At 33.4% G+C, this 13,937-nt stretch overlaps 1 protein-coding gene across 1 annotated transcript; it reads left to right on the top strand.

The window, feature by feature from the left end:
- Positions 1-56: 56 nt before the first annotated feature.
- LOC144837861 (TBC1 domain family member 12-like) lies at positions 57-13,473 on the top strand. Its single transcript, XM_078693156.1, has 12 exons — positions 57-1,512; positions 2,069-2,302; positions 3,139-3,221; positions 4,592-4,709; positions 5,658-5,764; positions 6,415-6,486; positions 6,581-6,666; positions 7,130-7,201; positions 7,794-7,922; positions 8,088-8,197; positions 8,710-8,813; positions 9,034-13,473. The coding sequence occupies exons 1-12, from the start codon at positions 185-187 to the stop codon at positions 9,243-9,245; spliced, it is 2,655 nt and encodes an 884-aa protein (XP_078549282.1). The 5' UTR covers positions 57-184; the 3' UTR covers positions 9,246-13,473.
- The last annotated feature ends 464 nt before the right edge of the window (positions 13,474-13,937 follow it).

Consider the following 13,937-nt stretch of genomic DNA (forward strand, 5'->3'; position numbering starts at 1 on the left):
GCCCTCTATAGTCATTTTAACGATTGTTTGTTGATTTTTTAGTTCCGATAATTTTTTTAGCGAGAGGTTGAAATTTAGGGATGTAAAAAAATGGAAATTGTACTGTTTCAAACATGAAATACAAGTAAGGTGTACATTCAGTTATATAATATAATACTGGGCTATCCAGTACACTGCCGTCACCATGAAAGAACAACGTAAAACGGACAATAGCAGTGGTAAAAATGAGTCGACAAGGCTAGGCCATCAGGCCCATCAAGAGCAAGATCACGAACCTAACAAGGCAGGTTCTGCTAAACAGAGCGGTAGATCAACGCCCATATTTACGTCAACATGGCCTATTTTCAAATTTAAGGGTAGAACCTCTGATAAGAAGGTAGTCCGTAATGCACGCAGTGGTAGATTGAAGAAAGGACAAAAATCAAAATCTGGGGATGAAGATGCTGATTTTGTTCAAGAAATTGAAAATACACTTGATTCAGGTGATGATCTTGACAATAATGAGCAAGAAAGAAAAGGTCAAATTTCAGAGAAAGAGAGGGAACAGGATTCATCAGGCTGTTTGGGAGAGAAAAGGTTATTTCCAGGGGATGGAATAAAAGTTAAGATTGGTCACGAAGCAATAGAAGTACCATCATCAACAGTGAAATATGTTGTCCAAGATCAGGTTATGAGAGTGTGTAGCCATGCTCTGAGTTCTGTAAATCCTCTAAACTCATGCTGCTTGTCAATTCCAGGTGGCTATGAGTCTGATGATAAACAGAGTTGTGAAGACTATGGCAGTGGCACAACTGACAACAAATCAGTGAACTACAGAAAAGATAGTTTAAAGACATGCAGTCATGATAATGGTTCTATACAGTGCAATGAGGTATCAAATAGTATAGAAAACTTAGCCAATGAAGTTGAATTAGAATCAAAAGACACGAATGATCTTCATTTTAACAATATAGATTCCAATAAAAACAGAATCATAGTAGATGACAAAATTAATGATAATAATAAAGAACCTGCGACATTAAATTTAACAAGGTGTCAAACATCACCTGCTACTTTAGACGTCACGAATTGTGAAACATCACCTGCGACTTTAGACATCACGAATTGTGAAACAACACCTGCCACTTTAGATGTCACAAGTTGCGAGACATTAACTGCTACATTAAATGTCACAAATAAAAATGTCTTTCCGCGACATTCTTGCCCACCTCGAATTATGTCTAGTGATTTCAATGATGAATCGGATGAGAAAGATTGTTGTGACAGTGCTACTAACAAAAGTACTTCCAAAGAAGCGAGTCCAGATAGTTGTGGTTCCCATACTATATCACAGTCTATTTTAATTGCAAACAGTTTTGAAAATGTTGATACTGATTCTAGCGATCAAAACTTTGTTGAAGTTAGTCTGTTTGGATCAAGTCCTCCTAAATGTACTAATGCGGAGGAGGAGTCTGCTTATACCGAACAGGGAGCAAAACCTAAAAAGAAAGGAATTGGTAATTTTTTTACAAGGTAAGTTTTGCTTTGAAAAATGAATCGTCTTTTTGAATAAAATATTTTCCCTACAGTGGCAGACAATTATTGTTTAATTAATAAATACAGTATATAACGTGAAAAAAACTGGTCTACAGTACTGTACACAAGTTCTTCACTCGGGATCCTTTATTAAAGCTGAAAATTCACTTCACATTGTGGATTGTGGGTAAAGCCATACTCAGTTAAACATGTTTAGTGTGTATGATGGAAAACATTGCATCCATCTGTGTAGTGTTTCATGCATTCCCTTGAGATCTTTCAAACTAAATTACAAAAGCAGACAAACTACAGGAAAAGATTTAAGAAAAACAGATGTTATGTGCTTTGAGCTCTGTTACATTACAGCTGACCATGTATTCCTGTTCTTTAGATTTTTTTGAAAATTGAATTCTTAAATTTTATAAAAATCTTTGGTGTAACTGTAAAACCATAATATGATGTGCATATATTTAAGGTAGAAGAACTTTAAAGTTTATGTTTCGTCAAATTATTTTTTGTGTAAAAATGTATTATTTGATTTCTTCATTGTTAGAAATCTTTTTCCTCGTCTTTCTGGTGGAAAATCTAAAAAGGCTTCTGCTGCCTCTGGTGCAGTCCTCAAAGAGGAATGGACACCATTCGGCCGCATGCAGGTAAAAGACATGCCAGACAACCAACAGAAGGGCTTTACCCATCCACCGACCGGATCAACGTCATGGAAAAATCGTCAAGCATCATTGGGTGTCGCAAGCTCAACCACTGCTCTGATATTTGAAAATCGTCCTTTGTGAGTATTTCTGATTGAATCATTTTGTTAGTTTACAATTGTAGATATTGTAAGTGATAGGTAACGACCCCGGGAGTTAGTTTACAATTGTAGGTATTGTAAGTGATAGGTAACGACCCCGGAAGTTAGTTTACAATTGTAGGTATTGTAGTGATAGGTAACGACCCCGGGAGAGGTGCGTCATGGGCGCTTCAGTTACAAATAATTACTGACACAGGAGTGTGCCAAAAAAACTAGATGGTACGTCACATCAATAAACAATGGTGTGTCAATGTCCGTCACTTTACCACCCAAAATATCATAAACAACATGGTCACAATGCATCAAAATGGGTGCGTCATGGTCACCTAAATGTAAGTCACATTGTTGACGCACGGGTGCGACATGGTATTCATAAGGTATGATGCACATCGGACAAATGATGCACCTCTCCCGAGGGTTGTATAGTGGGTCATACAATTGACAAGTTAAACTACTGTATTTTGAGAAAATGGAAATAATACTTTATAGAAATAAATTCTTACAAATTGTGTATAAGGATTGTTTTAGAACACACACTTGCAGTGATTACGCTTTCTTGACCCTTAGCTCACACAGCATAGTGAAATTTGCGTGTTTGATTGGTTGATTTGCTGGCAGCCATATTAGAGAGAAGCTCTCCACAGATGTACGTGTATGCAATGCAAATGCATTGGAGTTGACGATCTAGCCTTCAGCTATAAGAACTTTGACTACAACAATGAGTTCTACTGTAACTTCATTGTTATTTGAAAATATTCTATGATCTAATAATATTAGGATGGAAAATAAATCGTAAATTGTGTTTGCTATTGCAGTAACCTTCCTGCCAAAAATCCTGAAGAAGAACAGAAACATCGACACATGTATGAACAGATGGTGAAAGAAGCAAAAAAGAAAGGTAATGATGATACTGCATTATTATTAAATACCGTATTTGAATAAACGCCCAGGGACGTTTATTGGAGGGTTTTTAGCGGCGGTGGGGGTTGGGGGCATTCATTCAAGGGAAGTGTTTATTTGGTAGACGCGTTTATTTATTTACGTGTACACTATATGGTAACATGTATTATCAAATAAATACCCCCTACTGTGTAGATGTGAAAAAATACAACACAATTATTTCAGGAAGTCATAAAATACAGTAACAAAAATTGTTATCAAAATGCTTGGTAATCTGTAGATCATGTCAATTAATGAATTCTACTACAAATAGAAATATGTTGTAATACAATATTGTGTATGCATGTGGCGAGTATTCGAAAGAGGGGGGGGGGGGATCGTTTATTCCAAATGATGTTCCATGGCGAGCGTTTATTCGAGTGGAGTGTTTATTGAAAGCTAGGTGTTTAATAATATAATAAATACTGTATATCTGATTACTGGTATTCAGTTTTCGTGAAGTATAGACCTATGATCAATAGATATGCTAAAAAAAAATTGGTATTTAATAGGAATAAAATAGACCAGCCTAATTATAAAAACCCGTAAATTAGAGATATAAACGTTACATATCATAACCATGATTGATATCAGCTCAATTTCTGTATCTGTTTAGTACTATTTTTTTTCTATACCAGCTCTTTTAAAGTTTGATTAAGGAATTATGTAATTTTTATCTGCTTATTTTTGGTTCATTAATATTTAAATTATTATCAAGCAGATCTTTATGGGTTGGAAATACAACACAAAATTTAAATTCCCTATATAGCAAGCACAGTTCAGTAAAGTTAATAGTAGAATCTGTCAATGTTTCTGTGATGCATTGATTGCATCAGATCAGCAACATTTCAGTGACATCATTTCCTCGTCCTTTTTGTTTCTACTTGTTTTTCTTCATATTATGTTCCTACTTTGCAGTGGGTTCATTGAAGCAAAGTATTTTTGATTGATTTTAATATAATACATATTTGCAGACATTTATTTTCAATATGTTTCATTATAAAGAAATAAGAACTAAGCCAAGGTCAATATGTGGGTTTAGTACAGTATTATGATTTGAATATAGTACCAGGATGTATCTTTATTTTGAAAGGATTACTGTACAGTTCATCACAGTAGGTGATTAGTCTGTTTACACTGTTTATGTTATACAGTACCTCCATGGTTTACACTGAAACAGTAAAGTACTTTATAAAGGAAGTTTTCAAATTTAAAAAAACCCTGTTACCGTGAATGATTAAACATTAAAATCCAATTAGCAGTTTTACCCAAGACCAACGTCCTACAATAAATGTATTTAAGTTGTCGTTGTTTTTTCTTTGATTGTAGAAAAAGAGCTCGCTAAGCAGCTGGCCAAGGATCATGTCCAGCAGACAAAACTTGACCAAAAAGTTCAGAATTCATTGACCACTTGGAACAAAGATATATTGCCTAACTTTGATGCTGTGTAAGTTTAATTTATGTTTACACTGTCTGGCGTCGACAAATCAAATCAAAAGTCAGCTATGCGTCAATTGATATGCACGTAGCTGTGTGAAAACAAAACATTGATGTTCGATTTGTTTTGCCAGCACCAGACTGGAACCGTGTCGAAACAGGAGTGAAAGACCTATACTAACTGTATATCCTCTAGTTATACATTTATTGTGCTGCTGTTAGATAATGTAATGACATGTATTTGTACAGTATGTATAATATACAGTACAGTATATTGTAAATGGTAAACATTGTGTGTTTATTTTTACTTTCTCTAACTCATAAAAGGTAATTTCAGATGAGGAAGTTCCTTCAATATTTACCTGTTGTCATGTGCACATAGGTTGTCGAACTCTGAATTGGGGATTTAAAGGAAATAATCATTTCCTGTTTTATATACTGTACACAATATAAACTGCTTTCATCATGTATGAATTAAATGCAATTAAAAATATGAATTTTTATTAAAAAAATAATGAAATAATTGACTAATATAATATATCATACTGATAAACCCCCACGTTGGTATCACCAGGGAAGAGTGCTTGTATTACCCACAATGCATTATTTGAAAGCAATGTACATGTTGTGGGGTATATGCTGGCCTGGCCACATACACTACACATTGGTCCATGGTTAACAAACTATGTCTTGCGTCCATTCTGTAGGTTGAGAAATAGTAATGCATTTAAAGCTCAGTCTACACTATCAAAAAATGTATGTGACAAAAAAAATGTGATGTGCCCATATATGGACAATCATGATGATGTCATATAACTACCATTTTTGGGCATATCACTACCATATTTGGTCAAGCTAGTTTTAATAGTGTAGACAGAGCTTAAGATTATATAGACATCCATTTCACATACCAGTTTTGCTCTCCAACCTTATATTAGAGACTTTGTTTACTTTATAGGAGAAGCCAGAAGAAAACAAGAGAGTTGTGGTGGAATGGAATTCCCCCTAGTGTTAGAGGAAAAGTCTGGATCATGGCTATAGGAAATGAACTCAATATAACTGATGGTAAAGATACTTGTATATTGTAATTAAAAGTTCTAAGAGTGATGCTATCACATACACTACACTGTCCCAAACTGCAGGGACTACAAACATAATAATTTTCAATTTAATATAGCGCAAAATGCTCTAAGCGCTGAACAACATGACCAAACATTAGTGTGAGTGACTGAGCGGTTAAGACAGTGAAACCATAATTACGTAGCCATAACATCGGCAATGGTTGCGGCTCACTTGCTCCATGGTTCTGAGTCTTCTCGAATAAGGACTATAAACCGTAGGTCCAGTGTACACATCTAGCTCATGTGCACTTTAAAGAACCTAGTACATCTTTCAAGACGAGTAGGAGGTTACCCCAGTGTACTAGTACACACACAGCCACTGTCACACACCATCACTGATCATACCTTTGACTGGAAAGAGGCTACCCAGTATAAAGAAATATTAATAAATTGATATAAACATTGTCTTTTACAAGTGTTAATCATCAGTACTGTATTTTTTTGCAATCAAATTTAGCTTATACTAATTCATATAACAAATTCAGTTTTGCAAACATTTTTTTTCTTAGGAATTAAACATTTTTTCTTACTATTTCTTTCTTAAAATTTTCCATTTGGTAATTATTGTAACATATTTTTTGTTTCAATGTTTAGAGTTGTTTGAGATTTTTAAAGAAAGAGCAAGAGACACATTAAAGTCTATCAAAGAACCAGATGCAGAAAAAGGTTGGTATCAAACTAAATTATTTTATTTCACCAATAATAAACACATTCACAATTGAACAGCAACATTGTATACATTTTTATTTCTTTTTTCTAGTTCACAAAGCAAGTAGAGAGTCCAGCATGGAGTTGATCAAACTGGATGTTTCTAGAACATTCCCTCATCTATGCATTTTTCAAAAGGTAAATTAGCCATCTTCAGACTTGTGACAACCCATTACTTAAGTCGATTTTTCCCTAGGCGAATTTGTTCGCGCGAAACAAAAGCATTGGCTGATACGTATTCATGTTTCCATCTTCCAAATCCCTCTCCTTGAGTTTTTCACTTCAGTGAAATTGGTAGTTCAAATTGTTTCTACATCCAGTCAGAGCTATGACACATTTATGAACATTCATGCGAATCGAAAAGCTCAGCAGACACGGGATGAACATGAAAATTGCAGCTACTTGCTCTTGTACTGGAAAGGGTAGCATGATTTGTTTTCTATGCAAAACGTTGTATTTGCGTTGCACGAACAAATTTGCGTAGACTTTATGCATATTGTGTTGGTCGTTGTCTGGAACGACAAAATGTGTCGATGAATCCAGTATAAGGATGCGTATAGATAACGATCCTCATCATTCATTGTGTTTTTCCTATTTTTAGGGTGGTCCTTATCACAATATGCTGCATAGCATTCTGGGAGCTTATGCTTGCTATAGGCCAGATGTGGGATATGTAAGTTTTATGACACTTGTTATTTCTTCATCTGTACTACCATAATCATAATTTGCAATACATTTACTAATATCTTCTGTGAAAAGCTTTTTTTTTTTCAAGTGAAAACCATTACAATATTTTTCTCAAACACTGCAACATAATTATATTCTGACTTTAAGAACAGCATTATGATTATATTTTGTGTCATTTGGAAGCAAAGGAAATGGCTGTTTCCTATTGATGTTGAAGTGGATTACTGACGTCATAATATAAGGTTCTGCAAGGGTATTTTATGTTCTGAAACTGATTATAGATTTAACTGCACAACAACATGATGGAGATGAACAGTAATATTTTATATTGAGATGCCATTCATTGTTTTATGTATTTATGTTATAACTTGGGACCATTTCTTTAAACATATTTATGTTAAATTTATAGACAGAAAAGATACAGTATATACCTGTAAGTTCTTGAAAAACTCAAGAGTTTTCTCAAGTTTGAAAACAAACATATACCACCAAAGAAGTGTGAATCATGAACATGGCCACACTGGTTTCTCTATTATTTCTCAATAATAATAATAATAATATTATATTTGTGCATTTAGGTTCAAGGGATGTCTTTCATTGCTGCTGTGTTTTTACTTAACTTGGAGCCTCCTAATGCTTTCCTGTGCTTTAGTAACCTTATGAATAAACCATGTCAAATGGCATTCTTTCGACTTGACCAAACCATAGTAAGTAATTTACCAAACCAGCATAAAGATGATGAATTGAAATAATGAAAAGTCTGTCAACTGTGGTCATTGTTTTTACAATCAAATTTAAACAAGAAATCACTAAATTAAGAATACAGAATTACAGGAGGAATTAATTGAAAAGCATGTTTTTTTTTTTCACAGATGCAAGCATATTTTGCAACATTTGAAGAGTATTTTCAAGATAATCTTCCTCAGTTATTTGTTCATTTTGAAGAATTAGAAGTTACGCCTGATTTATATATTATTGACTGGTAAAGTTTTTGCAAAATTATACATTTATATGTATGCCAGTATTGATAAGAAAAAGGGAAATTGTTCTCATGTCCCACAGGTTACTGCTACTGTAAATATTGTAGAGGGGACCCCTCAGAATGTAAAAGGGATCTAGAGGGCTATCCCCGATACCATACAAAATGATTGGGTTTTTTGTTTTGTTTTCATCTGTTTTGTACTTTTATGGTATTAAAATAAAGTTACCATTACCATAATTTTGTTAGAGGCTACCATTAGATATAGTTAGAGGTTACCGTTAGATATTGTTAGAGGTTAACGTTAGATATTGTTAAAAGTTTCCATTAAGTTTCCCATTGCTAGACAATTCTCTTTGTATGGTATTATCTGAATAAAACATAAATAGTCATCGATAGATATTTTCAATATGAAGTAGTGGTATCCAATAGATTGGAGAATTTTTAAATCAGGATGTGTGTGAATGTTGAATACAGCATTAGAAATTACAATAATGTTGCGTTTGTTATTTCAGGATGTATACACTGTACAGCAAGTCACTGCCATTAGACGTTGCTTGTAGAGTCTGGGATGTGTTCTTTCGTGATGGAGAAGAGTTTCTTTTCAGGACAGCATTAGGTAGCAAAATAATCTTTTTTTTGCTATATTTGTTTATCAATTTATAATAATCAATATTTATTCATCCATATAAAACTATACAAATAGAAGGCATCCAAAAAAGGCTGAAAAAATCAAGCAATAAAAATGGGATAGCACACAGTAAGACAAGTTATAAAAATATATAAAAATGTAAACAATTTTTAAAAAAAAACAATTTTCATTGTTTATTCTTTTATAGGAATCCTTCAATTGTATCGTAATATTTTACTTGGGATGGACTTTATTCATATAGCTCAGTTTCTCACCAAACTTCCTGAGACAATAGCTTCAGGTTCGTTGTTCAAATCTATAGCAGCCATCGATATACATCAAAAGAAATTTGGCCACGTACTTGCCAGCCACCTCACACGCATTCAACAACAGCAAACAGGAGGAACGGTAACGGAATGATGCTGGATATCTTGGTCACATGACACATTAGACAGCCATGTTTGGTAGATATATTACTGTTTTACAAGTTAGTTTCAAAATAGTAATAGTGTGACGAGAGTAAAATACCCGATTCACACATACAACGCAAATTGTTACATGGAAATCTCCTGTGATAGTCTAAAGTTCTGTCTACACCATCAAACATTATGTGACAACAAATGTGATGTGCCCATATAATGGACATGATGATGTCATATCACTACCATATTTGGGTATATCACTCCCATATTTAGACAGAGCTTAACCGAGTTGTGACGTTTTCACATGCTAGTTTGTTATGGTGTTCATTAATGTAAACGATCGGTAAAAAAACTCCTTCAGCTTGGTTTCCACTAGCGACGCAACGGAAGAAAATGCCCTTCCAATAATTGTGTTTTCCCCCTCCTGTGTGAAAATGAAATCAAACCTGAGATATTTGCTGCACTGTTGCGTCGTCGGGTTCCCACTTGTGGTTACGCAATACAGCACTTTGCGTCAACACGTCGTTGCGTTCTAGTGGGAACCACGCTTTGGAAAGTTACACACATGCGAAGATAACCGCTGTATTGCATCGATGTATTCTTTAAACTGACTTTTACAGAGTGCTGTCACAGGTAACAATTTCTTACAATGTGTGTGGATCGGGTACAAGTGACAAGCTTGCAATTTAATATGTGCTAAAAATAATCGTTGAGTAAATATTTTTGTACCAAATAATGAAAATCTAAGAAATGTTTTTATACAAATAAGTGAAATTAATTGTTCTTGATTCTCAGGACGTCATATCTTTCATGTATTTACTTTTTGGTTTGGTTTGGTTTGGTCCGTCCGTCAACTAATAATGTTTTTGTGGAGCAACCAAAGTTACATAGTATAATTTATTGCCATGTGACAAAGCTAGTATAGCTGCACACTTTCTGTAAAGAACGCACTGCAATGTGTATCATAAGAGATATTCAAACGCACTTGACAAATACATATATTTTTTTTGTATTGATTATTCAATGCTATTAGGATCATAGTCGTTTAAATATGAATTTAATTTATTGTTGTAGAATGTATTGTACCATAAATATTATAGTATATATTTTATTTTTATTTATCATGTATTGTGTTACAGTATTATTTTTGTTATACAGAACAACTATAGAACCTTTATTTTCGTACTAATAATAATTTTCGTGTTGAAATGATAGATTAGGTAACGGTATTTATTTTCATGTGCCCATAATGTTCACTATCATTTTATTTTCGTGGAAACTACTGGTAAAAAAAAAATAATGGCTTTATAGTGTTCGATTTAAAGTAGCACAAATTTGGAAATGATGGTGTTCCAATGGGTGTTATTTAGTGTTACAATGAGTGTCATTTAGTGTTGCAATGAATGTCATTTAGTGTTGCAATGAGTGTCATTTAGTGTTGCAATGAGTGTCATTTAGTGTTGCAATGAGTGTCATTGTAAAACATGTACAGAGTAACACTAATGTCTGCTCTAAAGCTAACACAGACTAAGGATTATAACAAAGGAGGAACCTAAAATAATTCCTCTGTGGTTTAAAAGAAAGTTATCCTTTTTTTTAAATCCTCAGTAATTTTGATATTTTAATTTTTGTGTGATAAAGCAGAAATGCACATCCTCCATCCACTGCATGTTGAAGTACATATTAAAATCTTGGTTCTATTTGTCTTGTCTTAAATGTTTTATAGAGCTAGAATTTTTATACTCTAGGATAAAAAGACTGCTAAGAAAAGTAAATAAAGAATGTCAAAGTAACAAATTGACATTCCCGTTTCAATTGTTATTTTTCATGCATGAATTATTATTTTAATTAGTGCAATAAGAGTAGGGAACTATAACCATTAAATAACCAAGTACACTAAAAGAAAATATTTTTGTTCAAATGTAAATTAGAAAAGTAATAGAAATAATTTCAAATCGATCCGAATTATTTTATTTACTATGTATAGCTTGTTATAGACCTACAAGCCACTACACCAAATAATTATACTCTTAAGGCCAATTTACACAGACGAGCGGTAACGGTAATAAAAATATAGAATCTATGTTATTCACTATTTACACACAACGCGGAGCGGACGGGCGGCTTCCGCTCATGATAGAACAGATTCAATGTGGGACAAGCTACGCGGTTTTCCGCTTACCGTTTCCGCTCGTCTGTGTAAACTAAATTGGCTTTTATTTTAGTGTTTATAGATATAATTCGAATATAAACTCATTACTCAACGTCTATAGTAATTTCAGTTCAGTGTTATCACAGATGCAGCTAAAATCACTATGCTAAACGTTCCTACTAATTGTTTGTAACTGCACTATTTTGTAGCGATTAGCCTAGAGAGTTGTAAAATAATTATTATTTTACAACTCCCTGATTAGCCTATGTATTCAATTATACACTATTGTAAAAATGTAAAGCAAACCATTGCATGCTATAAATTAAACATTTACATTGTTTATCCATGGAGGTAATATATATATATTTCCTCCATGGTTTATCCTACCCCTTTCCATGTTATACAACGTAAGCCAAACATTCCTGTTTTTAAATAAAATTTATTTTTGAAAAAAAAAAACCTATAAAAGTTGTATGTATTAGACATTTCGAGAGCAATAATTGTAATAGAAGATAAATATAAGACATAGAGGTATAATTAATTATATCTCCATAAAGTAACTACGGTACGTTTTGGCGTACGCGGTTGAATGTATGGTGCGTAGTAGTGTGGTGGTTGATTTAATCGGGGAAGACTGAATTTCACTCTATAATCAAGAGTATAATTGTTATGACTGTATTTGTTTTATGATAGTTATATCATGGATATATATGTGCTATGGTTATATTATTTGCCGTAAATTTTAAAATCTATATTGTATGAAGGTGTTACTGTACCCTTTAATATACTAATGTATTTCTTTACTTTTTGAGCTTTAAACAATTTCGCTACACGATTTTGTGTTTTCAGTGTTATTAGAAAGAGGGGTGAAACATTCTAGGAGAGTTAAAACTGTTCCCCCATAATGGAGACGAGCCTTACTACTATCATTAGGCTTCCATTTTGAGCATGGTACAGGTTTCAATCGAAAACAAATATTTGTCTAATAAAAAACTAAGTCAATTGTTTATTTCGTCATAGCTCCCAGCTGCACATGATGTTTGTTTATTGCCGGAAACGTAATCGGACACGATAGCGTTCATTCCTTCAATTAATTATTAATTCACTCTGTTTTACCATGGTTTTACCATGGACCTATACATTAATAGGTCCATGGTTTTACAGTATTTGCTATAATTGTAAAAAACACGTTTTCCAAAAAGATTGGAAGTCTTTCTCTTTTTGTTAAACTCGTGTTGTAATCTGTAATCTACAATTGGGCCTAACTAGGCCAACATGTGTTTGTATTTACTCGAGCGTAATGATTGGATGAAGGAATTGAATAAAATACAGTATTTTGTTGAAAGTTTGATTAATAATAAATTAGGCAGTTTTCACATGAGCACGAAACTCTTTATTAGTTACTGCTGTTTAAGCATGGAGGTAAAACATATTTATTTGTTACCTCCATGGTTTAAAGATGTATTGTCCCCCAAAAACATGAAAAATGAAGATTAATTAAATCAGACTATGAATATGTTATTTTGTAGTTTTAATAAAGTTAATCACTTCCATAGAAAAAAAAACGAAAAAAAAAATGTTTTCACTTATAAAAATGACAAAATAAATGGTTAAATTCAACCAAAAATCCATTGGCTGGCAGCCAATTTGACCATGTTTTGCTTTAAATTAGATTTTTTTCAGGTAAATACATTTTTTTTCGATCCAATTTTGGTCAAAGTGGATAACTATTAAGTTACATTAAAGTGGAATATTCAACAAAATTTTGTTTAAAAAATATTTTTTCAGGGGGACAATACATCTTTAAGGAAACAGGGGTAATGAGGGAGGGGGCTTCGCAAAGCATTGCCAGTACTTGTACTCAATGTATGACTCCGAATGATGACATTCAATTTTGTTGGACGGAGACGTACGGTAAATATTAATTTCAATAGTAAGCACGATATAATGTTCTTTATGTAAGACGAATACCATCATAAAATTCCTCCTTTCGGCTTGACGGCCTGCATGCTATAATTTAGAAATGTGATTTATATACAGATGTATTATTGTATAATAAAGTGTATAGTTCCGATATATTACATTTTGTTTCTTAATTTGTCCTAACGATACTCTATACATTGTTTTCCACTACATTTAAGGCGTTATTTGAAAATGCTAGCCTCGGGTGGAAAGATAGCCACATCTTCATTAAACATGCATTGGCTCTCTCAATTAAGTAGGATTGTATTACTATTATACCAACGGTGTTTACATGAAAAGGCCATGGGAAGTCTGTGGATATTATGAGACGGAGAAATTGAATCGTGGGACCAACGTACGCATGATGAGAATCAAAATGATGAGATTGAGAGTTTGACGACTTGACACTATAACAGTTTAAAACATATTCAAACCATGGAGGCACGTTCAAACCACGAACTATTAAAGGAACATCTTCGGGACCCAAAATGTCCCTGAACAGGCTAAGGTTTGGTCGTATGCCAGAATAACAGTTTTATTTATTCAATATCACAAGCATCCAACAGCGAGCACAAA

The sequence above is a fragment of the Antedon bifida genome, chromosome 3 (genome assembly GCF_963402885.1).
Source record: "Antedon bifida chromosome 3, ecAntBifi1.1, whole genome shotgun sequence".
In the NCBI taxonomy this organism is placed as follows: Eukaryota; Metazoa; Echinodermata; class Crinoidea; order Comatulida; family Antedonidae; genus Antedon; species Antedon bifida.

Coding starts and splice junctions, on each gene's coding strand:
- LOC144837861 (XM_078693156.1), top strand. CDS start 185: ATGAAAGAACAACGTAAAACGGACAATAGCAGTGGTAAAAATGAGTCG. Junction 3,222..4,591: donor GAAAGAAGCAAAAAAGAAAG/GTAATGATGATA, acceptor CTTTGATTGTAG/AAAAAGAGCTCGCTAAGCAG. Junction 5,765..6,414: donor TGAACTCAATATAACTGATG/GTAAAGATACTT, acceptor TTCAATGTTTAG/AGTTGTTTGAGATTTTTAAA.